Here is a 27858-nt window from a genome sequence, read left to right on the forward strand (position 1 = left end):
GTACAAAATAATATTTGCACAGATGTCAACAACAAAAAGGCAAATTGTCACACTCAATTCATGTACTGACTTGACTGAGTACAAAATGAATTGAATTGATGCCAGCAATCAATGGAATGGAATCCAGAGAACTTTACTTGAAAAATCCATCAGATGTTCACCCCCACACCTAATGGAATTCTTATAAATCCTTACTCAGTTATACATTTCCCGGCTTAGGCCGTGCTTCACCACACATCCAACATCACTGGCAAACTTCACACCCTTGCTTTGTCGCTGTTCCTGGGAGGTGCTACTACCACCGCTTACAGAATTCCTCCTCATGATTCCTGCAAAAGCAACAATCATATGAGTGTAGGGATTTCTGGAAAGAGGATTAAAATCAGTACATATAATTACAGTTCCAGAAGAACAGAGCTCCTTGAGACTTTACTGAGAAATTCAATATTGCATCTCCATTATTAATTGATTTCTATAGCACCTTTTATGTACATGGTGAAATACAAAGAACAAGTTCGAGGGACTTACAATGAGGGACTTATAATCCAGACACAGACAGATGGAAACAAATGAAGTAGAGGCAGGGGTAAATGGGGAAAGAATATGCAATGGCCTCAGTTACATGAACGTCAGCACAGTTGTGATGAGGATGAAGGTAGGATGCAAAGCTATGCAAAGACAAGTGTCGCAGTTCCATAGCGCGGAAATAGTAAGAAGGGTATTTGGGTTATGTAAGGAAAATGAGAATTGAAAAATAACTCCATCATATCAGTTCCCTCTGTGTAAAACTGGAATTACTGTGATTCCCCTCGCAAGGTTTTATGAAAGGAAAAGATTGAAAAGATTGGTTGGCAGACAGAATAGGACTTTGAACTTTCTGGTTGGCCTTTTCAATTACCTCTGTTGGACAATGAGAGGACAGGGGTACAGGAAGCCTATCAGACTCTGTTCCTCCAAGGATTCTTGAGCTCAGCCTGGCCTTCCAAAGCAAGCTGAGTTGAGAGGAAGTCTGAAAATGGTCTCAGACCCCTGGTTGTGCAGCCAGCAACCTTCAAAACATGGCTGCAGCTGGCATGATAGCAGGATGCTGTTTGTGCAGCAGTCACAGGGGGACTGCTTTCCTGGTGAGGCCCTCACAGCCGGCTTTCTTTGGCATCAGTTGTAGCTGCTCAAACAACAGCTGCTCTTGGCATGCAGGTAGGGAGCTACTTGCACAATGTGGGGGCTTGATGCCTGGCACGGACCCTGTCAATGTCGGGCAAACTCACCAGGAACTCTGGTGAACTGCTGCAAAGTGGACCAGAGTCTGGGGATCTGAGCCAAGGAAATCTGATGGATACCCAACCCCAAACGGATTCCTCACATCCCTAGTCATGGGGCTGGGACAGACAGAATTGTTCTTTGCCTGAGCTCCATATTGGTTTGAAGGCTTTCTGGTGCACCGCAAGGCCAGTGGCCCTTATGGCAGGCATTCTCAAATGCACTAGTACAAGCTTAACAAAGCAAGTCAGATCAATTCAAGCCCAAAGAGTGCTGTTTGCCATTCTGACAATGTACACCAAGTGACGCCCAAGAGCTACTGAGGCTCGTCCTGGTTTTGGCTAGTGTGGAAGTGAAGGAGCAACTTACCTTGGGTTTGTGCCAAGTCTATGCGCTGCAGGCTACTGCGCCGCAAGGGGTTAAAGCTGCCTTTTGAGAGGCGGCGCTGGCGGCTGCAGAGCATGGCAGCAGGCGACAGGATTCCAGCAGGTGGCACCTTGCCGAGGCGGGTGTAGAGCTGTTCTATCTCCTGCTTCTGCCTGGCTTGGAGAGTCTGTACTTCAGACAAGTGCCTGGGAGGGGATGAGAGATGAAGGAAGGGAGGTCAGTCAAGGAAGGGAAAGGCCATTCACCTACTGTGTGATGCACAAACGTGCTTACTTCTGGCGCAAGGCCTGCAGCTCATCCCAGACATCTTCATCCTCAGCACTGTCTGAGTCATCACTGCTTGGATAGGACTGGGCATGCAGGTAATTCATCCAGACAACAGAAGGGGAGCTGTGTGAGGTCTCCCCTTCCCCTTCTCCTTCTGCCACTAGGGTGGTTCCCTCCTCTGCTTCCTGCGCCAGTGTTCCAGTTGGAGACCCACTGCCAGAGTCTGAAGTGCTCGGGGTGCTGGGCTTATTGCTCCCTGGAAGGGGTTCAGGAGGCAGGTCCCTTGTTGGTGTCACCTGGAAGCGGCCCAGGATCTGCGGCTTGGCCTCTGTTGGAAAGAAAAGGCCAGATGGGCAGGTTAATTGTGCAGAAGCCTTCCCATGGGAGAGTTTGTGACAAAAGGACAACTAATGTTCACTTCCACATCAATATTCTTCTTGAATTTCTACTAATTTAACAATATACCTCCAAACACATTCTGAATGCATTTTGAGTTGAACTGTCTATTAGTTTTAAACTAAGGCACCTGGAAATCACAAATCCCAAGAGCCCATTTATTTATTCCAAAGGCACGTCACATTAAGCCAGGGGGCTTGTTAATGTGGGTGGCCTTACAGTGGCATAAGCATGAATCTGGCCTGAGAGCAGCATCTGAACCTGGCAGGGTGATTTGTCCATTCCTTGCTGGGAACTTGCAGGAGAGCCACCCGACAAGAGCAATGAAAAACCCTGCTGCTTCTCACGGTCTTGCTAGTGCAGCTACCATTTCCCCTCAGCCCTTCTCAGTATCAGGATGGATTCTTAAATGTTTTTGCAGGAAACCTGAAGGAAGCACACTACAGAATATTCTGAACATGTTCACAAAGGGTTTTTTTTTTTAATTACTTTTGGTCCACCACAAGCCTGTAGGACTGTTGCTAGGCATTTTTTGAAACTTTCCACGTTGTTTCACTGCTCTGCCATGGAAGTTGCACACTTTGCCCCTCCACTTCACTGCTTTGCCATGACTCATGTGTAGGTGTTCAATATTCAATGCCTGGCAATGGAAAGCAGTGGAGCAAAATGACAAGCGTTCAGTATGTGTTTGGCTGAAAGAAGCCGGTGACTGCAGGAGAGAAGGAACCTTAATCTGAAGCACACTTCTTGCTCACTAGCAAAGGAAGAGCTGAAGCACAGGACATTGCCTAGAGGACAGTTGTTCTTTTAGTCTTGCACTTTGGGGGCGGGGATTGTTGATGTGTTCACATGTTCATAAGAGCTCAGAAAATGATTCCCTTTTTGTGATCTGGTGTGTGCGTGTAGGGGAGATGTTTTGCTTCAGTAGTGCTGAAGACGTAGGATAAAATGGACAAAAGTGTTGTCAAGAAGGGGACTCTGCCAATGCCAGGATCAACAGTAGATAGGCGGCCTTGCACTCCTGCATGGGGCTCAGAAAAAAATGCAAACACATTTTGGTGTTCATAAGAGAGGTTCAGAAAGCCTTTGGGCTACTGGGCAGTAGAAAAATGAAATAAATAAATAAAGGCTCAGAAAATTATTTTCTTTTTGTGTGGGGTTGATTCCTCATCGGACAGCAACTGTAGCAGAACAAAGACAGAAAGAATGCCGATGTAAGGGATAAGGAAAAGAAGATTTCTGCCACAAAGCCCCTCTAGAATATGTGCCAGCACTAGCCAGGAAGGCTGAGAGTGACCAAGAGAGAAGCAAGCCATGGGAAGACACTAAGCAGATGATTGTCTGTTGGAAATAAAGGACACGCCTCCCAAACACTGTGGTTTCTCCGTGGAAGAGCTTAATGTGACCTTTGAACTCAAATTTCCAGGATTAGAGCCATAACTCAACAGTGAGTACGTGTGTTTTCTCAGTTGTGCATTCTGCTGCTCCAGCCACAAAGACACCATCCCCCTGGCCCATTTTAGTCCTTCACATCAATCCTCACCTTCACTGATGGGCGAGAACTGGGCTGGGAAGCCGTTGGAGGTGGGTGAATTGGACACTATTAACTGTGATCCAGACCAGGGGGAAACAGGAAGCACCTGTTCAGAGAGGGCAACAGATGAGTACATAATCTCCCCACTTGCACATCATTTATCAAGCTCTGGACCTGATGTTATTTGACTGATTTTTGCACATTTACTCTTGGGTCCTCTAAGACACCAATTTCCCTTAGCAGCAGATGATGGTACAACTGAAGGCCAGGTCCCTGGGTCTCAGAATTAGCATGGGTCTTATGCAGAGGGCTTGCCCAGCACCAAAGCCATGTTTTTAGCCACAATACAAAGAGCTTTTGGCACCAGGAATTCTCAGTCAAATCCTATGAGTGGCTGCTAGAATTGTATGCAGCTGATACAGGGTTGGGTCTCAAAGGAATGCGCATAAAAGTGCATCACACCTCCAGTGCTAGATTGCTAATTTCTGATCAATAGTATAAGTAAGAACGTTCAGTGTTACGTCTTAGGATGCACAGATACAATCTTAACCAAAGTGCTCTGTAGCAGTCACCCAATTCCTGCTCATATCTAATTCTGCATGTTTAAAAAGTTTGGAGTGGAGACAAAAAATTCAAATTCTGGGAGAAGAATGGCATCATTTCTTAGGACTATCCTTGAACAAAGCTGAACAGCAATAAAAATAAATACCTAGATGCTTTTTAAAAAAAGGATATAGGTAACTTGGAATCCTGATTTTTGTCATTCCAATTGTAAGGGGATGACACTGAGGCCATGAAATCAGTTCTTGGCCAAGAGGGATATGAATTCAATCTAAGCTCAATGTTCTGTCCAGTAGCCCACAACAAAACTAGTTTGTAAGCCGGTGCCTCCTTCCCTCTCCTCCTACTTAATAACTCTGCCCTTTATATTATTCATGCCAATCTAGTTTGGAGGTTAGGAAGGTAAGGGAGACAATGGCTGCTTCCAGTTGAGATTTAAGGAGGGAAACTCAGCAAGAGGATCATCTAGCTGAAGAGGAGCTGTAGCTCCTGGCAGGGGACGGGGAGAACAATCTCAACAAAAGGTCCCGCTCAGCTTGGTTTTCAGTGACACCCCACCTTCAGTTAGCTGTGACAGGATACTTGGGTGGCAGGGAAGGATTCTGAGCCTCTCAGCCTTGTCCAGGGGGAGAACCTGCTGCCCCTTGACCACAGGCATCCCCTGAGCATTGCCTCAGCCAAGGCTTGAAATCTAAGCAGGTCCATGTAAGTAAAGGAGCCCTTTTGTGCAACTTCCATTAACATTTTTAATTATTCACACGATTTTCTGTGTAAAAAATAACACTCATTTTTAAAAGCCTGGGCAGCCACAGACAGCCCTCTAAAGGACCTCAGTGAGACTGCTCACAGCTGCCAAAATGGGGATCATGAAAGGTGGCTTGATGACCAACTTCCAAGATCTCTGGGGGAAAAATTCAAGGAGGAAAAAGGCACATAAGCCCAAGAGGCAGCAGGGGAGCCTTTGCTAGCTGCCCTCAGATGCTGCTTGAGTATTGGTGGGGTGGGTGGCAACAGTGATCACCTGCTAGCTTCTTGGCGAGAAAGACAGGGGGTTTTGCCTAGCCACTGGGGTTGACCCATAATGGGTTCCGACATCCGAGTTTGGATAGCATGGCAATCCATCCTGGGTCAAACAGCTCCTAGAACAAGCCTTGGCAATGGAAGGGGGGGTTAAGTCAAACTTAAGCCACCCTGACAAAATCAAGGTGGGTTTGGACAACACCCTAACCATGGTGGCTTGTAAGCTACCATGATTTAGTATGCCACATGAGCCCAGTCTACACTGTTCTCTTTTCCCACAACTTACTTAATTCCACCATGCTCCAACTTACCATGTTGTTGTCAGGACTCCCAGTGAGTGGGGCATTTGGGAATGGCTGACTGACTGGAGATACCAGTGGCCTAAACATCTCATTGTCTAGCTGGGTGGGTTTGGTGGGAGATACCTCAGGGTAGATAAAATGTGTCGCAGTTGGGCTAGGCAGGCAGAGCACTGATGACTGTGGAATTGGTGAGGTGTAGAGCGGCTCTGCCTGGGCAGACGCTAAAGACATTGGAAGAAGTGTCTGGGCCATGCTCATCACAGTCAGTGAGAAGACATTGGCAAGGGAGAACAACGGGGAAATGGAGGGGGTCCACAGTGGGACAGGTGGAGCAGGTACTGTAGTTGGGGCAGTGGGTGAGGCAAAGGACGACACAGGGAGAAGGGAACTTGGTGGGGTGATTGGCTGAGGAATGGGGAGAAAATATGGGGAGGATGCTGGAGTCATGGGCACCCTGTGATAAGGCGGCCAGGTTTGTACAGACATACTGGGAACACCTGTAAGGAGAAATGCAAATGGCATGTGAGTGGAAACTGGAAGCAAGGGAAGGGAGAAAGTGCATGCCCTGGCTATGGTGCAAAATACACTGTCTCTGCTAGCATGGCCACTGAGCTGGATGGCTGCCACTTCTTCCCCTCTCTAGTGAGTTCTATCTCCAAATTAACACTGGGTGCTTTTCAGCTCCACCCGCTGTTATGAATTAGGTTTCTGCCTACACACCTCCAAAGCAACAGACCATTCTTTAGCAAAAGCTATTCTCCAATGCACTTCCAGCAAGCACAAGAATGAGTCTCTGAGCATGCACAGAGTGCTTCACTGAACTACTTCCAAGAACCCACTTTTGAGTATCCTTGGGTCCCTCCCTCAGATAAAGCCTCTTTGGAGACAGGCAAGCATTGTATCTGTCTGTCACCCCTCTAGTTGGTTGTCTCATCTCTCTCAACACTGCATCTTGGGATCAAGAGTTGTACCAGGCTTGGCTGGCTGTAGGGGTTCTTATCCCACTCCCCTTCCCTGCAGTTGTAAATCCAAAACATTCTCAGTGCCCTCATGAACACCTGGGAAGGGTGCCCTTGAGATAAGCCCCTCTACTCATCCCATTTAAACGTCTAAGAATTCTGGTTCTCAGAGTCCCTACAAGTCCTACAATTCTGACAAGTCCAAATCTGCCTGACCCTGGGGAAAGTACACCGAGAATAACTGTTCCCAACACCCCTATCACCAAATGCCATGTTTTGCACCAAGTAAGATTAAAATATGTGCAATGAGATCATGCAAAATGGGCACATCTCTATTTATTCTGAATAATATATTCTGATTATGGAATTCCAGGCTTAAAAACATTTTATTTTTTTTTTTAAAGAAAGGAATAGGGGAATGGGAGGATGGGAGGATGAAACAGAATGGGGAAGAGTGGAAGGGAGGGACCGAGGTCTATATAACTCACTCTAGTCCTCACTTCACCTAAAGTGAAACTAGTGAAACTACTAGAAACTGCCTTGAAATATCATCTGACTTTTGATATTTCATTAGACTTTCTATAGACTTCTCCAAACCCAGGACGGCAAAACATTTTTTCAGAAAAAGCCTTGTATGTTGTAGGATGTCTGATTCTGCTTACATGCTGAATACACAGATGTTCTTGCTCCAGAACCCCTGGTTACACCATACCATTGTATTTCCTTGCCATCTGTTATCACTGCTTAAGAAGCCTGTACCTGGCCTTTCGGGCACACTCCTTTCCTCTACAGGAAAGGCAGGATGATTTAAGTTCTCAGGCTGTTCTCTGTCTGGGCATGGTTCTGGAAAGGGGAGCATTTGGAAACAGGTTGATTTACCTGTGGCTGGTGTTGAAAACTGAGGCAGCTCCAAACTCTGCATGTTTGTGGGGGTAACCATGGAACTAGAGGACTGATTCTCAGAGGAGGCATCCACCAATGAAACTTGGACAGGAGATGACAGATAATGCCCAGGACTGGAGCAGCCAAAATCTGAAAAGAAGTGCAATATTAAGCCTTGGGGGGCATATTCATAATTGCTTACTGCAGATTAGTTTCCCCTTAGTGCATTCACATAAGGGTGGCTCTTGCGTCGCTCTCGGCCTAGCCTTCTTGCTCACACATTTGCTTTTTAATGTGGAAAGCATGTTGTTGTGTGGCAGCCTTCTCCACTGGCATACAAAAGCCATTCTGCTTCTCCATGTTCCATCTTAACAGGGGCTTCTTGTCCGCAATTCAAGTAATCAGGACAGTCAGTTCCTGTGGCACCCCCATTTCTTGCAGCACCGTCCCTACTTTCTTGCGATCCACACAGTGAAAGGCTTTGCTGGAGTCTCTAAAGCAAAGACCGATCTTCTCTGGAAATACTTCAGTGCATTCCAATAGCCAATGCTTAACCTGCAATATGATCTCAAGTGCCTCTTCCTTTTCAGAATCCAGCTTGAATGTCAGGCATTTCTCACTCCATATAGGGCAATACCCTTTGTTGTAAGACCTTGAGCACTTGCATGGGAAACTAGTACATAGTTTCTGCACTCTTTTGTACCTCCTTTCTTGGGAATTGGAATGTATACTGAACATTTCCAGTTGGTGGGCAATTTGTTGGCATATCCTTGTTAGGATTTGGACTAATTCCGTCTCTCCAAAGCCAGTTACCTGTAACTGTCACTCTTCCAGTGGCCACCTGAGCATTCACACATATGGGCTTTGTGCCTGCACAGGACATATTGTTAGGATGCTTCTACAGCTAAGTGTTCCAATGGGCAGGAGCCCTCCCCTTCCTGTACCGGGATAGCCTGGGGAGGCTCCTGCCCATCCCCTCAGACCCTTGGAGGCTGCCATGGAATCCAGGACCAAGGGAGGAGAGATCAGTCTCCCCAGAGTTCCTGTAACTGCCACTTTGTCTACCAGGTCTTCCCTGTTGGCAAGAACCAAGTCAAGGACAGCCATTCCTTGTTCGTTCCTTCCTCCACCTGCTGTTGCAGAAAGTTAGAGGAAGTTATTAGCAACACAGTTAATGCAAATTTGTTCTTTATGTGGACTTAAATTCCTTAGGGATGCTATTTAAGTTGCATTTTGGCACTATGTTTCTGTAAGTGGTCTTTTTTAGATTTACTCTGAATTTTTATATTAAGAGTTCATGCTCAATACCACAGTATGCGCTGGGTCTTCTTCTGAGCAAGAACACTCATTCTCCCTCTCTTGCTCCCAATTACATAACCAATTAGATTTTTATATTGGCCATCTCATGATGTCCATGAATACAGCTGTCTGACTGATTGCCTGAATTACGTGTTTTCAAGTAACAGATGGCTGGCTGCACAGAATTCCTTAAGTCATTCTCAGGCTTTGTTTCTAACCCCTAGGCCAAATTCTCCCACATTTGATTCTGCCGCTTCCTATTTACTGTTCCAGGCACCTATGATTATCAGCATGCCTTGTTTTTCGTTTTACTGTGCTATCATTTCCCTCTCAAATGTCTGCATAAAAGTTTTCAACTTCTTCTTCTTTAGTATCTCTTCTTGGGGCACAGACTTGAATGACAGTTATGTTGATAGCTTTTCTGTGAATTCTGATTAATATGATTCAGTCAGGCTTTGCATTATAACCTCTTACTACCTGTGCTTCATCTTGCCTTAGTATTAGAGCCATACCATTTCTTCTGAGAGTACCATTTCCAGAGTAAAACTGTGTGCTTGTTCCAGAACTAAATCCCCCCTCCCCACCAAAAAAATCCACTCCTGGTTACCTGAAGCTTTCTACATTTCAACATATAATTAAAGGCAGGAGCTAGAGAAGTCATGTTGTTACTGTTCTTAAGTTCAATGTGTTATTATTTTATTCTCTCATTTATGGTCATTATTCCTTTGTATTTTTGTGATTATTTGGATATAGATTTTATGGATAGGATAGTCATGTCATTTTAATATTTGTAAACATGTGTAAACTGTTCTGAAAGCACATGCTGAGAGAATGGTCTATAAAAACCTTAAATAAATAAATCTTAAGCTAGGGAGTTCCAGAAAAACATCTGCTTCATTGACTATGCTAAAGCCTTTGATTGTGCAGATCACAACGAATTGTGGCAAGTTCTTAAAGAGATGGGAGTACCAGACATCTTATTTGTCTCTTGAGAAACCTATATGCAGGTCAAGAAGCAACAGTGAGAACTGGACATGGAACCACTGATTGGTTCAAAATTGAGAAAGGATTTCGGCAAGGCTGTATACTGTCACCCTGCCTATTTAACTTATATGCAGAGCACATCATGAGAAAGGCAGGACTAGATGAATCACCAGTTGGAATTAAGATTGCTGGGAGAAATATCAACAACCTCAGATATGCAGATGATACCACTCTAATGGCAGAAAGTAAAGAGGAACTAAAGAGCCTCTTGATGCGGGTGAAGGAGGAGAGCGCAAAAGTTGGCTTGAAACTCAACATTAAGAAAACTAAGATCATGGCATCCGATCCTCTCACCTTCTGGCAAATAGATGGGGAAGAAATGGAGGTAGTGACAGATTTTATTTTCCTGGGCTCCAAGATCACTGCAGACGGGGACTGCAGCCAAGAAATTAAAAGATGCTTGCTCCCGGGGAGGAAAGCTATGGCAAATCTAGACAGCATACTAAAAAGCAGAGACATCACCCTGCCAGCAAAAGTGCATATAGTCAAGGCTATGGTTTTCCCAGTTGCAATGTATGGCTGTGCAAGTTGGACCATAAGGAAGACTGAGCGCAAAGGATTGAGGCCTTTGAATTGTGGTGCTGGAGGAGACTCCTGCGAGTCCCTTGGACCACAAGGCGATCAAACTGGTCAGTCCTAGAGGAGATCAACCCTGACTTCTCTTTAGAAGGCCAGATAGTGAAGATGAAACTCAAATACTTTGGCCACCTAATGAGAAGGAAGGACTCCCTGGAGAAGAGCCTAATGCTGGGAACAATGGATGGCAAAAGAAGAAGGGGACGGCAGAGGATGAGGTGGCTAGATGGAGTCACTGAAGCAGTTGGTGTGCGCTTAAGTGGACTCCAGGGGATGGTGGAGGACAGGAAGGCTTGGAGGAATGTTGTCCATGGGGTCGTGATGGGTCGGACATGACTTCATGACTAACAACCACAAAACTATTGGGAGGCAAAAATTAAAGCACTCTGAGAACCTCAACAATCCTAGGAGCAACTGTAATTCTTTAAACAGGTAAATACTATTATTAGACCAGTATGCATTTCAGTCATATTGGATAAACGGTATTACTCTCCAGACTTTATCTTTCATCCAGCTAAGTAGATAGGTCCACACTCTTTCAACATCCTTCTTCAAATACCTACGGAGGCTGCAAATAATTTAGCAACACTATATATAAATATTGAATTAATGTCAGACAATAATAGGAGGTATGTCCAGAAAGAAATGAACATGATATCTTAAAAATTCTTTTATTGAAAAATTTTACAATTGAACACTGCCTCCTTCAAAGTATATACAATGCACCCAGCGAATTTCCCATTCTTCATAGCATCCCTGGAAGTCTTCAAGTGAGATGGCATTCAGAGCCTGCGTAGTGGCTCTTTGGACGTTATCCACACTACCAAAATGGTCTCCTTTCAAACCATTCTTCATCTTTGGGAAGATGAAAAAGTCACAAGGAGCCAAGTCGGGGCTGTAGGGTGGATGGGGAAGCACCATGATGTGTTTCTCAGCCAAAAACTCTCTGGCAGCCAAAGCACCACAATTGGGTGTTTCGTGATGACGGATCCAAGTGGAGCTAATCTCAACTTGTGCCATCCGTACACTTGGGCAGATGACAGCGCTTCTCCATAAGCTTTCCTCACCATTTCCACAGTTTCTGATGCACGTTTACCCAATTTCACACAACATTTTATCGTGTGCTGCTGTTCCAAACTCGCTTGCATTATTCTTCGTACGAGGCACTTGAACAGGGTGTCTTGACTCTGACAGGGCTGGAATGCAATTGAGCAGTGTTCTAACGTATACCTGGCACCCCACCCCAAGTGACCTGGGCCAGCTTCTCCCTTCACAGAGCCCTTCTCGAGCGCAAGGACTTCATTCTCATCACTTTCTGGACATACCATAACAGGTGCATTGTTGTCCAGTATGGCCCAGAAATCAGTTTGTCAAAGGGGAGGTGAGTGCAGCACGAATGTCCCTACAGACTGTACACCACAGCAGGACATGCTCTGTGGTTTCTCTCTGTTCCATGCCACAGGGGCAAAGGTGCTCTGACTGGGGGTTCTTTTTATACTGTTCCTCCAACACAGCTGAGGGAAGACTATTAAGAAGGGCAAAGGTAAAAGCTCTTCTGTGCTTATGCACTTCCAATAGAGCAAGGTAAGCTGCAGCTTATGATGTATCTGTAGTCCTCCCCGAGGCAGAATTCTGAGACACTTAAAATCAATCTGTCTCTCAGTATGTGCAATGCGCTGCCTGATGATTCCCACTGCCTGCTCAAAACCCATATCTAACAGAGTCCACAAGTGGAGGCCTAAAAACACCATTTTCTGACAGTATCCAGTATCCAGACAAATAAATCAGCTGTAATAGAAATTAGAATCCCAGGAACATTCTACGAATGCAGGGTATGATAAAAATAAAAGAAGTAATATTATATTTCCCAACAAGCTTATGGACCTTTTCCCTCTTCCACTGTTCCATTCAGTTTGATGGCAACATTAATATATCAGCCCTGGAAAGAAAGGATGGTAGTGTATACCTGTGAACAAGGGTGTGTGAGTGCACATTAGGAGTAGGCCAGGTATTAGATTACATACCATTGAGAGCCAAGGATGAAGACATGGAACATGAGAGATCTTGCAGCGGTAGCTCACCCTAAAATTAGAAAAAAAAAAACATTGGTCAGAGGAAAGAAAGCTCACTGCTTTTCCTTTTCTAAACCATCACATAGACAAAGGAAAAAGGGAAACTCCTCTAACACACTTACATACAGGACTAAGTAGGACGGCAGTGTTTAATCTGAATCAAGTATTAGCCCTGGAATATACAAAATCAAGCAGAAAGAGTTCTTATCAATGGCACTTTCTCAAACTGGAGGCACCAGATGGGGTTCCACAGTGTTCAGTCCTGGACCCAGTGCTCTTCAAACTTTGCATTAATGAATTGGATAAGGAGGGTTTAGGGAATACTTATTAAATATTTGAATGACACCAAATTAGGTGGGATACCTGTTATCCCAAAAGCAAAAACAAAATTCAGTGTGATCCTGATAGGTTGAAGCACTGGGCTGAAAAGAACAGAATGAAATTTAACAGGAACAAAAGTCAAGTTGTATATGAAATGCATAGTTGTAAGATGGGAGGTACTTGGCTAAACAATAGCACAAGTGAGAAGGATCCTTCTTCTCAATTGTTCAAAATCACAAGCGGAATAGGAAATGGCAATATAATGCAACTGCAGAAAAGGCAAATGCTATTTTGGACTTTATTAATAGAAGTTCACTTCCAAATCACATGAAGTACTAGTTCCCTTCTACTCTGCACTGGTTAGGTCTCATCTTAAGTACTGCATCCAGTTCCAGGCAGCACTGTTTAAGAAAAATGCAGTCAGAATGGAAAAGGTTCAGAGGCAGGCAACAAGGATGATCCAGGGACTGGAACCAAAGCCCTATGAAAGAACTGGACATGTTACGACCCAGACCCTGACCCTTGAGAAGAGAAGACTGAGGGGGAGATATGATGACATTCTTCAAGTACTTGAAAGGTTGTAACACAGAGGAGGGCCAGGGTCTCTTCTTGATCATCCAAGAGAGCGGGGCATGAAATAATGGGCTCATGTTCCAGGAAAACAGATTCCAGCTAGACATCAGGAAGAACTTCCTGACTGTTGGAAGGCAATGATAATGGAACAGACTGTTGGAACGGTGACGGTACCAATTATCTAGGGAGGTCTGGATTACCACACTGGGGGCATTCAAGAGGCAGCTGGACAGCCATCTGTTAGGGATGCTTTAACTTGGGAGTCCTGTGTTGAGCACTGGGTTGGATTCAATGGCCTTATTTGTACCGTCCATCTCTGCTATTCAATGATTCTATGATACAATGAAATATTTTTAAGTGTGTACCTAACTATATGCAGAGTTCCCTTCCTTCTCATGTTAGAACCATAATGAACCACTATTCACTGGGATTTAACATGAAGAAATTCCTGTTTCGGTTGTGGTCTCTAGACAGGCTTGTAGAAAAGTGTCAGTATGAGGGAAATGGCCAAAGCATTTGGGGTTAGGGATAGAAGAAAGCACGGCGAATGCAGAAAAAGGCCACTAGAAGCTGTGGGAAGGTGCATTACATTAGAAGATCTCTTAATGTACTGCGCTGGCCAGCTGGGTGGGAAAGAGGAATGTAAATCTACAAATAAAAATAACGGAAGCAACACTTCTGTATGTCTAAAAAACAATGTGGACCTCAGTCTGTGTTCATTGTAACCACATACATTCAGAGTGGAAACATTCAGAGAGCTATACTGGCTCTGTATTCAGACTCCCCTGATCTGTTACTCACTGAGTGTTCATTTGCAGCCAAAGCAGAGGACAAACATTGCATTTCAGGGTTGCCTGAGGACCCTTGGCCATTGTTCTGTCCATCTTTGCACAGAACAGTCTTCACGCGTTGGATAATATCACAGATTCGCCGGATGAATCCAACTCGTTCAGTTTTCAGGATAAATTCATTGGCAACCTGGAGAGGCAGGTAACAGAATGAAGCGAAGCAGCCAGAACATGGATTTAGCCAATCAAATCTTCCCACAAACTTCCACCTCTACATGAAGTCAAAACTTCACATCCTTACCATGACAGCTGCGATTTCCTCTGGGCTGTCTCCATCCAGGTCAAACTTGAAGGTCACCATCTTGTTATTGTATGTTTGCAACTCACACTCAACCACCCGGTCATTCTGATCTGGCATCTGCATGTGAAGTATCACAACTATAAATACATATATCCACACATGCACATGTATGTACACACAGCCCACTAATCTATCAGTGAGGCTAAGCGCAGGCTCCAGAACTTTTGATGGCTCAGAACCCTGCACATACAAAGATGGTGCTCTTTTCCCTGCTACCAGTGAACGAGCAAACTTAAATTTGGTCTCTCCTTCCAGTTCAAGGAGTGGATGTGGTGACTGGGGGAGGAGTTATGCCTTCAGAGTTACCACATATGTAGGAAAGATTGCATTTGTCTGATGTGCCAGTGTATTTCAGAAGCAAATGTGCTAGGGTACTATTTACAGAAGAAGTTTTGCTTACGATGAGGGGGCTTCCAGGCGAGGATTTTATCGCAGAAGTGCCCTGGCTCACTTGTGGAACTTTTCATGCAGCCCAGATGTGGTTGTCTTCCACTTGTAGCCTCCTGTGTTTTCTCACGGCTCTTCTTTCCTTACTGCAAAAAAATCCATTAAGAAGAAAAAGATGGTACAGCTGCATAATACCGTCTGATTTTGACAACAGCAACCCATTGCGGAGTATTGAGAAACTTGGTTCTGTTCTTAGGGTGCTTGGCACTAACAACCAGCATACTGCAGCTATTCCATCTTTTTCTTCTTAATGGATTTTCTGCAATAAGGAAAAAGATAGACTTGGTAAGAAAACAAAGGAGGGTTACAAGTGGAAAATGACACCTCCTGGATGGAAGGTAAAATTCAGGGAGTGTGGCAAGGGAAATGGTGTGATAAATCCCTCATCTGAGCCCCTAAGGTACGTTTTATAAAGGTTGCTGATATTATCAGGTTTCATACACAAATACATAAAAGCATGTAGGTCCTAAAATGTGGGAATAACATTGCATGCAATTATAAAAATCTTGGATTCTGAAGTTTTAAGTCCATCAGTTACTTATTCTCATTATAAAAACAAAGAAGCAAGCTTGTTACGGACACAGCCCCTGAAGACTTCAGACAGGCACATATTTAGTTAAGGAATCATTTACTTAATGTTAGGCTTTAACTATATATGGAAATTTACCTCAAGCCAATTTCCTGGATTTACAAAAGAGGAATCTCAGGACTATTTGCCAAGAGAGCAAAGCCCAGGAAGGCAGAAATGGCACCTATCTTGCTTATTTGAAGAAAAGAAAATATTTTTGAGAGAACCCATTACCTTTTCCTGTGACATGGAAAAGTTTGGAGGGTCTATAAGCCACACTGCATGTGGCTCTGACACAGTACTTTGCAGAGAGAACACTTTTAATTCTCTTTATTCCAGGGTTGGGAAGAGGCTGGGGAAGGGGCTTGCTCCCTGCTGTTCACTGGCTTGTGGACCAATCCCATTTCTTAACTTGATTCTTCTTCCAAAATCCAGTACTTAGTATATACCCAAATTCCAATTATAATTTGTGGAGATTATTTTCTGGGGAAGAGATACTAAATGTAATATTAATTTGGCAACTCAATATTCTGTTAAGCAGTAACACATAATCCTGATGAACCAGGGTAATTTTTGTACAGCTATGCAGTGTACTTCATTTCAGGATTAAAACTGTATACCAGGGTGCACTGAGCAGGATGGGGCCACGGTGTGGGAAGGGGGGACTTTAACCCCTTGCTTCTAGAACTGTCCTGACTGGAATCTCGCCACACACACACAATTTGCAGGTTTTCCCACTGTAAATAGCCAGAGGTAGGGAAACAGGGTGTGGGTGGCTTCCAGTCATGATCATGGCAGAAGCAAGGGGTTGAAGTCCTGCTCCTCATATGAATCATCCCAATCTTGTTTGTTGCAGCTTTTCCCACACTGGCTATTTCTTGTAAAAAAAAAAAAAAAAAAAGAGTGGCACAAGGCAAAATCACATGACAAGTGTCACATCGAATTTTGCCCTAAATGTGTCATAGAAAGGGGGCAACTGATACTGGAGATACACAGGAAGAGTTCCACCATAAATAGCAGTGAATTGGTTACTCTTGAAGAATATTTAAGAAACTGAGGTAAGTTTCTGGTATGCTGTTCAATAAATGGTTTAATACTTGAGTGGCAATAGGGTTCAAAGATAGAAGGGAAGAATGAGAAAGCACGGGCAAGTTATATTCCATGTGGATTCTTGATGATGGTTGCAGTGTCATAGGACAAATCTATTTACTCAGTACATATGTAGCTTTTATGCCAATGCAGTTTATGTTCAAAGCAAGTCAAATAATTTGCCTGTTAGGTAGAGGATATTGTGGCTCTGCTTTAAGAATAAAAATCACTAATGGCAGAACTCAATTAAAATCATGCTCCCTATGTCCAAAACTGGACTTGTCATAGTCTTGAACATACTTTTAGAGTCTTTTTGGCTCTGAAATGTTGCTCTAACAGAGAACTTTCCAAAGGGAGCATTCTCTATTTGATGAAAATCAAATATGGATGGTTGCCTTCTCTTCTAATAGTTCACCTGACTTGCTTGCTAGCCTAAGCTGAACACTTTGTTCATTTTGGCTGCCTCACGCCTAACCTATCTAGAGTATGTTAATCTGTTAGTTAAGAACCCTAATTGACAGACAGCCATAGCTTGGATATCAGCATACAGGAGATGGGTCAAAACTGCACACCAAACAATCTCCCACTAATCTGGTCCCACTGCACAAAGCTGTTACAGCGGAGTGAGCACTCACATTTGTGATGCGTAGGTGGGATCGGGCCCGGTGACCCAGTAGTCTGCCAGATCCCCGCTTGGTCAGGGGCTTTGTTCTGCGTTCACCTGCAGGGATACCCTCATAGCCGTCACTCAGTCCAGATGGCATGTCTGACGTGTAGCTGTGTGCAGGTGACCAGCGCAAGAAGCGAAACTTCAGCAAAGATGGCCATGCCACAAAACGAGTCTCAGCTAATAACTCTTTGTCACTAGCCTTAGGCTGCAAGCACCTGCTTCAGTGTAACAGTCAGAGGACTCAAAGTAAGGATGGGGTGGGTGCAGGAATGTCATTTAAGGAGGAGCCTGCTGGACCATCCCGCCCCTTCCCAGGCTGCCTGTGCCCACCAGAAAGGAAGAGAGGGGAGCAGTCTGGCATATTCTCACAAAAACCAAGCACAATTCTATAGGTGAGGGAAAACAGTCAGGTTTGGGGAGTAGCCTGCTGTGCACACATGTGTTTATTCTCTCTCTCACACACAGTTTGACAAAAGAGCAAATTCCTGCAGAATTTGCCTTTATTTGGATGAATCTGCGTGACATCCCACCACGACTTTCTCACCCCATGTTGCCCATGCTAAACTCTGTAGCAAATCCCACAGCAGTCATCCGGATTTCTTCTTACCTGTCCACAGGGGAAGAGAAATCACTGATGGAAGCAGGCTTCAGGCTCACAGCAAAGCTCTGTGGGTACGAAGAGAAACTGAAGGGAAGGTGCAATGCCGGTCTCAGCCCTCCCCATTCCAAACACATGCACCAGGGCCTCTCCCATTATGGCTGCCCATACTAGGGGCAGCCTTCCCACTCACCGAAGCAAAGGAGCGCTCGGGGGCAGTGGCTGGGCTGGAGAGCCTCTGTGGCATGTCAGGCAAATCCACAAATCCAGAGGAGCTCAGATATCCATCAGTCTCACAGTCAGCTGTGGCAGAAAGGAAGAACAGCTGGGGATGTGCAATGCAAGCAAGATTCACATGTTACAACAAGTGATCCTGTGCCGTTTCCACCATGCATGGTTTTTTGTGTGGCTACACTTGAAAGATGATCAGGCTCATTGTGGTAACTCTCCTCCAGGCCATCGTTTTCATCCTTCTTAGTCCTCTAGGTGGCTTCCCAGGAGGCACTGTGGGCAGAACAAAGCTCTGCTCCTTGACAGCCGTGACTGAGCCGAGCTCAGCTCTCTGTGGCTGTCGGGCAGTCCCTGCTACACAAACAGGGCTCATGCCCTGAAGCCCAGCGGAGAGGACAAGGAGCTGGTCGGGCACTGTTGCATCCTGCTCTAGAGGGGATCACTCCAGCAGGAGGGGGTGCCCAGTCCAAGTTCAGGCAAAAAGGATGAAATCAGCTGCACAGTGCTGCAGAAAGGAGCTGCACCCTCCTCCATGACTGCCTGAGCAAAGAAGCCCCTCCTGTGCATGAGAAGCCCCTGGGCAGCGGCTGCTGGCTGGTCACGGTGCTCCATGGCAATTCCCCGATGCTGCCCGTCACATGGACAACAGGGGCAAGAAGCAGCTGCGGGGTGGTGACAGCGTCCAGCTGGGGCAGATGCCACTGAACATGCCGCAGCACCACCCAGTCACCATGAGCAAGGATGAGCCTGATTTGCATCTGGGAGCACGCTTTTGCCAGGGCGAAGTCCCTCCAGGAAGCGTGAGACTCTTTGGGCTGGTGGTGCCCATTTGGAGGCTGCATGCCTCCTCGGACCCCCTGATGCCCCCACTTCTTGCTTTGGCTTAACAGAGGATTCTCTCTCCTCCCACATGAGAAAGGGGCAGCTTTCAATTTATGGGCTGCTGAAAGCTAGTAAAATAGGTGTTCCTTGAATGATCCTTGGCAGTATTTTTAGTTGGTGAAGATGTTAACATGACAAGTTATGATTGGATTTCTTGTGCAACTTTATTGGGGACATATTTACAGACAGGAAAAATAGGGTAAATGGCATTCTGCTACAGTCAGAGATTCACTAATCTCTGTCCATGTATAATTATTAACAATGAAAACACAGTAAAAGCAACAAAAACTGTGAAGCAAAGAAGGGGGGAAAACGCCGAACTCAGAAAACCTCCCTCTTCCTTGGTGTTCTGAGATAGGTCAGCTTGAAGGATTATGATGAAAGGGGAAGAGAGGAAGAAACAAAAAAATAAAAATGCGCATGTACTGGGTTTTCAGCTCTACTACTTCTCTTCCTGGCAGTGGTTTGTGATTTATTAAAAACCCAAATAATAACCACACATTTGCAAATATCATAGCAACAGATCTCTCATAACTGTATCTATGTATCTACATGAAAGTTGACTGTTTACTCCCAAATTAGAATCTGGCTCATCTTTGCTAATGATGGTTTATGGCAGCAAACACCAATTTTGTGGGGTGGGGGATTTTTCCTTTTTTTAACCAGGAAGTTCAAATATAAATTTATATCTTGCTCTGTGCTAGATTTATTCAAGTTAGCTTGTCACAGCCTCCCTTTGGTGAATGAGACGGGTGGCACAGAGGAATCCTCTGTGGTGCTCAGCTCCCAACTGGCCAGCATTTCCCAGCTGCTTGTCTGCAGTCAAAGAGTTTCACTCTGATATGCTTGGAAGAGGTAAAGGGCAAGTCAGTGGAGCAGTGCTGCTCTTTTGCACAGCCCATCAAGCAGATCCTCATCTGATGCTGGCTTCCTTACACATGCAAGGAGCTTCCCTCTTGCTGCTGCCCCAAAGATGATCTTTAGGGCAGGAAGTGGGAAGAGCAGGGATGCCTCTGACAGTCACGCCAAATGGCAGGCGCCAGTGGCTCTCTCTGATCAGCTGCTTGACAAGAGCTGCAACTGGCCACTCATGCCAAGTGGTCCATGGTTTGGGCCTCACTACCACAATGAGTTGTGTTTTCTGCTTCAGACAACACTGGTCACTGTAGTACTGAGAAACCACAGAACAGACCATTGGTTCCACATGTGGCAGACCAACTTCCCTAAAAAGCACTGTTGCTGCTCATGTTGTGTGAATCTTCCAACACTCAGCTCACTGGTAATATTGCTTCAGCAGCATCCTAGTACAGGGTAAAATGTATCAGACCAAATTCAGAACATCCTTTTAGAGCTTTAAAAAATGGTGCACAGAACTTCCTGGGGTGGTGCATTCCACAGCCCACCCAAATCCCATGATTTTGCAACATGAAGGTAGAAAAGGAACATATTCCACCCAGGCTAAGGTTATGCAGTTGTTGCTATAAAAGGGTAAAGGGGTGGGAGCTCTCTTGGTAACTGAGCTAGCTGTACTTACATGTGGCAGAGGAATAGCTATGCTGATACTGGAAGGTCTGGTGCTGGTCTACCTCTGGCTCTTCCGGCTCGGGGGAAAAGGTTGGGCCAAGTGCAGAATCCCCAGATCCTGGTGAGGCAGGTACCAAGGGATGGGCAGGGCTGAGAGGTGGGGGAGGACTTAGTTCCAGCAAATGCAGGATATCTGTAGACATTGCTGGAACCGGCTCGTGCCCCTTCTGTTCCTCCTGAGCCTTCTTGGTTTTCTCACGTTGGCGCTTGATGGCTAGGACACGCTCACGTACTGCTTTGGCCACCAGCTTGTAGTCTGCTTCACACACAAAACCTAAGGTCACCTGTGTGGGGTGGAGAGCGGGTAAGTGCAGCGGGTGGGAGAGGCAGAGAGTAAGAAGGAGTGTTAGCTGGATCTACGCACCTTGTATGGGCTCCCACAAAACTGACCTGGCAGCAAGTTCTTGGGCACAGAGATGCAGAGCCCTCAAAATCAGCCTGATCTTACTTTTCTCAGTCTGACCTCGGGCTTTAAGAGGACACTGAGGAACTTAAAATGAGGCCTACATCACACTCAGCTGGGCCTTGACACATGTGCCTAGGCAAATGGCCTTATCACGTAGAACTGGAAGGACCAAGGCAAGAGGCCATTTAAAGACGCATTCCTCCTCTGATGCCCTCCAGATATGTTGGACTACAGACTGGGGAAGACCGCTCTAAAGAAGACTGCTCTGAGGGAGGTCCATCCACCTAAAAGCGCCAACCTCAAGAAGCCCGACTTCAGTTTGTCACAAACAAAAAAGCTTGGCAAAAAGCAACATGCTTCAGTTGCACCTGCACAGGGAAGGAGCGAAGCAAACCAGCAACTGTAATCAATTCAAAAGGCATTTCTTTTCCAATACCACAAATTATTTTCAGTGAGATCCTGAATGTGGAAAAGCACTTATCCAAAGTGCCTTTCCAGGGGACTCCCTAAAGTCCTGAGACTCATCTTCATGGCTCGAAACTTGATTTTTCCTAAGGAGATATGCCATTTTCAGTTCAACAAATCCTACCATGATCCTAGAGAAACATGGAAGACATGCAGTCCTGCTCTTGAGCTTCCACTAGTCAAGAGGTAGCTAAGACAGCCTATGTTCAGTATTTATTTATTTAAACCTTTTCTATTCCGTCCTCTTACCAAGTAGTCTCAGGATGATTTTACAATAAAACAAAGTAAAGCACTAGAGCTTAATTAAGAAGACCTGAAAGAATACTGAAGAGAGTGCACTCGAATCTTCATGGTGCCTCTCCAGACTCTACATGTTTGAGATAAGAGCTGAGGGCCTTCTAGGTCACTTCGAGGCAGGCTTGAGTCCCATTATGCTCCTTCTTGCCATTTACCCACTGCTTCTCCCTCTGCCCTGCCCCTCTCCTTGAGCTCTTAGATTTTGCACTGTCAGGATCTATTTCCTTATCTTCCACTATGAATCAAACCAAGATGTACCATTTCCTGGGCAACTTCCTCAGCAACGTCCTTATACAACTCAAAATGGAACTCCAGGGCATTGTTGTCCTTATACTTCCCATGCAGCTTTTTGGTGTCATCTATCCGTAACCAAAGCTTCAGGTTGGACTTCACCCCATCATCTTCTTCAGCCAGCTCCACATGGACCCCTGTATCCTCTTGGAAGAAGGAGTGATCCAGAAGATCTTGGATGGTGTATCTGCAAAGAAGGAATTGAGGCAAAAGCGATTTAAATTAGGATGGTAACTGAGCATGAACTCACATCTGCAGGTAAACAATGTACCATGAACAATGGCTGACAGGCGTGTATGTATGATTAGCATATGAGTGCAGTTCTATTCCCAGTTTGTGTATATGTTTGTAAGCTTTTGCTTCTTAAAATTCTTTTTGGATATAAGCAGCATTTTATTTAATATTTAAAGCATAAATAGGTTCTATGAGATTGCATTTTTTAAAAAATCTGCACCTTTGCCAAATTTCTTTATTGCCCCTTATTTTGATTGATGCTCTTGCAAAGTTTCTTTTTCCTAAGGTGATAACATGTCTTTGAACCATTAAAATGTAATTATTTTTCTAAAAACAAATGTTTGAGAAATGAGATGAAGACAGTTGAAAGAAAGAGTTCCTACAACAGAGAAAAATAACAAGTGAGCTCTTAAAGGAATCCAAGTCAGGACTCATGCTTTTAAGTGACCATGAAATGAAGCTGAGAATGATCAATGAGGTGGGCAAGTTTGCCGGTGAAACCAAATGACTGAGACAGGTAAAAAAAAGTGTAGCAAATGTCAACCATTTCCAAAAGGATCCCTGCAAATTGACCAAATGGAGAACAAAATGGAAAATGTGATTCAACGTATGTCAGTATTCAGTGATGCTCAGTCGGGGCAAAAAATCCTAACCTCATATACACCGATGGGATCTGAGCTGGTGGTGACTAACCAGGGAGGGAATCTTGAGGTCATGGCAATGATGTCAATGATGATGCCAACTTAGTCTGCAACAGTGAAAAGGGTGAATTCCATGTTAGGGAGTACCAGAAAGGGGAAACAAAATAAAACTACCAGTATCATAATAACTGCAAATCTCTGATGAGGCCACGCTTGGAATACTGTGTGTAGGCAAGGCGTGGAAGGGGCTTCCCTTTTTGCCACCACAGACACACAGCCAGCTAGCCAGGCAGGTGGACTAGTGTGACAAGTGCCTGGACCACATGAACTATTTAAAATTCACAGATGAACAGAAACATCTTTGGTGGGCAGTGAAGAGTCTGCAGTGCCAGTGCCAGGTGAACCTCTCCCTGCCAGGATATATGAAGAACCATGTTGGATAAAAACAAAGCTCAGTCTCCTCCAGCTTTGCTCACACAGTGGCCAACCAGCTGCCACAGGAAACACACAAGTAGCACGTATGTATAATACACCCTCCTCCCATGCTCCCCAGCATGTGGTGTAAACAGGCATAGTGCTCTGATATTGGAGGTAGTGTAAAGCCATGAGGACTAGTAGCAACTCATAGCTTTATAATGGTGGATTCTGGACTTAATTGCAACTGAAATAATTGTGAATTGAGTATTTTTGAGTCCAGCAGGTCCATGGGAAGAATGGGGGTGCCAAAAGGAGGCTAGTGGGAGGTTGGGGCAACTGGCATTATGATAATATTGGATGAGCACAACAGCTGACAGGAAGATGAATCCAGCATCTTTGCTCTATTTCCCCTTCCAGGTCATCCTCCAGCCTGGACAACTCTGGTGGCCTTTGCTGTATTCCCCTCAAGCCTTAAGGTGCTTCAAATAAATGGCAGCCATTGCATCTTTGTCCCAGAATGCTGTATAATCTGATACCGGCCACACCTACCAGTCCACAAACTCTATCCTGAACTGCAGACCTCATGACCACACCAGGTCTAATCTAAACACTTGTTTTCTCTCCCCAGCTCCCACTTTTGCACTATCTAGCCTAATGGGGTGTTCTGGGGAACTCAAAAGCTTGCACACTCTTTTGTGGCATTCTGGTTGGTTCTAATAAAGCTATTATCCAACTGTGAGTTTTCCCCTTGTAGGCAAGCTTATCTATCTGTGTTTTCCAGGTATTTAATGCACTGGAATTTTCTGCCAGGAGATGTGAGCACGGCCACTAGCTTAGTTGCCTTTAAAAAGGAATTAGACAACTTAGACAAATTTATGGAGAAGGACAGTTCTACCAATGGCTGTTGGAAGATAGGACTATCAGTGGATACTAGTTGCTATATGGAGCCTCCAGGTTAGGAAGCAATTTGAGTATCACATGTTGGGAAAGAGCAGCAGAAAGGGGTTATCATGGCAGGCTTCCCAGAGGCCTCCGATTAGTGAGCATAAGGATCGAGAGCGTGGGCAGCAGGATCCCGAGCAGATGCACTGGGACTCAGGCAACAGGGGTCATGACGGTGCAAGTTCAGAGTCAGCGTCACAAACAGCTCGAGGTCAGAACCAAAAGCAGGTCATGAAGCAAGGCGAGGTGGAGTTCGACAGGCAATAGTGGAGTCACTCAGGCGAGGGGTCAAGAACTGGCAAGAGAGCACAACTGGCAAGAGGAGCGGGAAGCTTGGAATCTGGAGATAAGGCATGGTGGGCAAGGCAGTGAGGTGAGGCAAGCAGGGCAAGGTAAAGATGCAAGATGCAGGAACTGACTACAACACAGGAGAGACCAATGTTGTGGAGGCAGCTCAGGAGGAAAGGGCCTGCTCTTAAATAGCTCTTACTTCAGGGCTCCTAGGTGCTCAGCAAGGCCCTGGCAGCTGCAACAGAGTCTAATGCTGCAACAGAACTAATCTTGCAACAAGCAGGGTCATTATTCTGGTGCTAGGCCGGCAGATGGAGCCCTGGAGCTGCCCAGAACTTGACAGTGAGTAAGAGTTTGCTGGCCCTAGAATCATACAGTTGGAAGGGGCCCATAGGGTCATTACATCCAACTCCCTGCTCAATGCAGGACTCCAAGTTAAAGCATCCCTCAGATGGCTATGCAACTGCCTCTGGAATATCTCCAGTGTGAGAGAGCTCACAATCTCCCCAAGTAACTCAGAAAAAAATTCTGTCTAGCTGGAATTTGGCTTCCTGTAACTTAAGCCCATTTTACTGTATCCTGCACTCTGGGATGACTGAGAAGAGATCCTGGCCCTCCTCAGTGTGGCCGCTTTTCAAGTATTTGAAAAGGCTAGCATCTCTCTCCTCCACCTTCTCTTCTCAAGGCTAAACATGTGCAATTCTTTCAAACTGTCCTGATAGGGCTTTGTTTCGAGTCTCCTGATTATTGTTGTTGTCCTTCTCTGAACTGTTGCCAGTTTGTCTGCATCATTCTAGCAGTGTGGCCCCCAAAACTGGGCACAATACTTAAGATGGGGCCTAAATAATGCCAAATAGAGGGGAACCAGAACCTCATGTGATTTGGAAGCTATACATCTATTATGCACCCCAATATAGCATTAGCCTTTTTTACAGCCACAACACCTTGTTTGACTCATTTTCAAACTGTGATCTACAACCATTCCAAGATGCTTCTCAGCTGTACAATTGTTGAGTCAAGTATTCCCCTTCTTGTAATGATGCACTTGCTTTCTTTTTCCTAGGTGCAGAACCTGGCATTTGTCCCTCTTGAATTTCATTTTGCTATTTTTAGCCCTGCGATCCAGCTACCAAGATCACCTTGAATCTTGTTTCTGTCTTCCAGGGTATTAGCCATTCCACCCAGTTTTGCATCCTCTGAAAATTTGATCAGCATTTCCTGCACCTCTTCATCCAAATGCTGGAGAGCACTGGGCCCAGGACTGGGCCATTCAGTACCCCATTCGTTACTTCTCCCCAGTCTGCGAGGGTTCCATCCAGAAACATTACTTGAGTCCAATTCTGTAGCCAACTGTGGCTCTACCTGACGCTTGTTCCATCTGGCCCACCTTTAGCCAATTTACTGGTCAGAATGGCACGGGGCACTTTGTCAAAAGTTTTGGTGAAGTCAAGATATAGTATGTCCACAGCATTCCCACAGTCCACAAGGGAGGTTATTCAATCAAAAAATGGGATCAGATTAGCTGGGCAAGGCTTCTCCTTGATATATCCGTGCTGGCCTCTAGTAATTGCTCCATTGTCTTCAAGGTGTTTAACAAACCGACTTCTTTATTACCTGCTCCAGAATTTTCCCAGGGACTATTATTTATTTATTTTATTACAAACATTTATATCCCATCCTTCCAACAAGCGCTCAGGACAGCTTACACTTATGTCAGACTAACTGGTCTATTTTTCCCAGGATACTGCTTTTTACCCCCCCCCTTTTTTTTTTGAAGATGGAGACAACACTAGCCCTCCTCCAGGCATTTGGCACTCCTCCCCCGCAAATCTTCCTTCATTGCTTTAGGATGCAGCTCATCAGGCCCTGAACATCTGAACTCATTCAAAGAAATCAGGTGTTCCTTGACTATTTGTTTACTAATCACAAGCTTCAATTCTGACCCTTTAGTTGTACTTCATTTCTGTCAGGGAGGTCATAGACCTGCTTTTGGGAAAAAACTGAACCAAAATAAGAATTGAGCACTTTGGCTTTTTCTTTGTCATCTGTTACCAATTTGTCCTCACTGAGGACAAGTTGAACCACAGTTTCTTTTCTGTTGTTTACTGTGAACATACCTGAAAAAAATCCTTTTTGTTGTGTCTGCTAGCCACAGCTCATTCTCAAGTTCAGTTTTCCTGATGTCATTCCTGCACTTGTATGCCACCTGTCTGTACCCTTGAAGGGATATTATTTAATCCAGCAAGTTTCTTCTGATATACATTAAAAAGCAAAACTGAAAATACATCTAAAATGTGGAACCTGGCACACCAGATAAGGACTCGGGGTTTCCAAGGGTCTGGGGCAGGTTTCTGAATTCCCTTCTCTGTTCCACATGTGCCTTTGAGTTCCTTCTCTAGACCACCCAGGCTTGTGTGTGTGTGTTTGCCAAAATAGTGCCAAAATCAGAGAGGATCTATATCATCCTATATAACGGGAAAAACCCATCACCTACATTTCTTTATTGAAAGGGTAGCAGAACTCAGGCCATGTCAGTGCTGTTCCCTACCTCTCAGTCTTGTTCATCCGGATGCAGCCCTCAATGATCTCCTTCAGTTCAGGCACCTTCACCTTGTAAAAACTGTTGGGCTTCATGCCCTGTGATGAGAAGTGACAGAGGGGCCAGCTCAGACTGGGCGATGCAGTGGGGGATGGTAGAAGTGGGGTCAGCAGGAGGCTTTCCAGTAGAAAGGTTCTGCCTACAGATAAGACGCCCCAGCAGCTCAGCCCTGGAGAGAGGTCTGATGGGTCTCCACATCTTTTCTGTTGCTCATCAGGCCCAGCACTATTCTGAGTACCAGGAACATGTGCCCCTTCACTTCTCCTACTGAATAACCAGAGGTGATTCATTCATCAGGCAATCGGGGGCGGGGCTTCTGGGTAGGAGAATATGCTTCCAAATTAGGTTTGGCTCCACCCAGCACCTTCTTTTTACAAATTAAAACAGAGCTAAGGGGCCAGAATATAAGATGCCCAAACATACCCATACTGGCAGTCTGCAAGCAAACTTTTAAGCCTGGTGATTTCATAGCAGACAACTATTTGTCTGAACATCAAACTTTTTTTTCCTTTTAAAGGAGCAGAAAGGATAAGTATCCAGCTTGGTGGTATGTGAAAAAGGGCTTGCCACCTCAGGGAAAGTTAGAAGCCAAATTCGGGTTGGG

The 27858-nt window shown here is 45.2% G+C and overlaps 1 protein-coding gene across 4 annotated transcripts in view; it reads right to left on the bottom strand.

Annotated features, from left to right (window-relative positions):
• Positions 1 to 27858, bottom strand: part of WNK4 (WNK lysine deficient protein kinase 4) — a 51748-nt gene that overhangs the window by 3051 nt on the left and 20839 nt on the right. The window contains exons 5-19 of one of the 4 annotated variants that reach the window (XM_044418671.1): positions 27204 to 27292; positions 22098 to 22317; positions 20622 to 20955; positions 18168 to 18277; positions 17984 to 18042; positions 17342 to 17483; positions 14543 to 14659; positions 14255 to 14431; positions 12512 to 12569; positions 7566 to 7718; positions 5737 to 6224; positions 3854 to 3950; positions 1921 to 2242; positions 1630 to 1832; positions 196 to 329 (exon numbers count right to left, since the gene is read on the bottom strand). In XM_044418671.1, the coding sequence (XP_044274606.1) occupies positions 196 to 329; positions 1630 to 1832; positions 1921 to 2242; positions 3854 to 3950; positions 5737 to 6224; positions 7566 to 7718; positions 12512 to 12569; positions 14255 to 14431; positions 14543 to 14659; positions 17342 to 17483; positions 17984 to 18042; positions 18168 to 18277; positions 20622 to 20955; positions 22098 to 22317; positions 27204 to 27292 (2703 nt within the window). The remainder of the gene's footprint in view (positions 1 to 195; positions 330 to 1629; positions 1833 to 1920; positions 2243 to 3853; positions 3951 to 5736; positions 6225 to 7565; positions 7719 to 12511; positions 12570 to 14254; positions 14432 to 14542; positions 14660 to 17341; positions 17484 to 17983; positions 18043 to 18167; positions 18278 to 20621; positions 20956 to 22097; positions 22318 to 27203; positions 27293 to 27858) is intronic. The other 3 variants (XM_044418672.1, XM_044418673.1, XM_044418674.1) reach the window with 3 other exon arrangements.

The sequence above is a fragment of the Varanus komodoensis genome, unplaced genomic scaffold (assembly GCF_004798865.1).
Source record: "Varanus komodoensis strain SLA01 unplaced genomic scaffold, ASM479886v1 scaffold92, whole genome shotgun sequence".
NCBI classification, from domain to species: domain Eukaryota; kingdom Metazoa; phylum Chordata; class Lepidosauria; order Squamata; family Varanidae; genus Varanus; species Varanus komodoensis.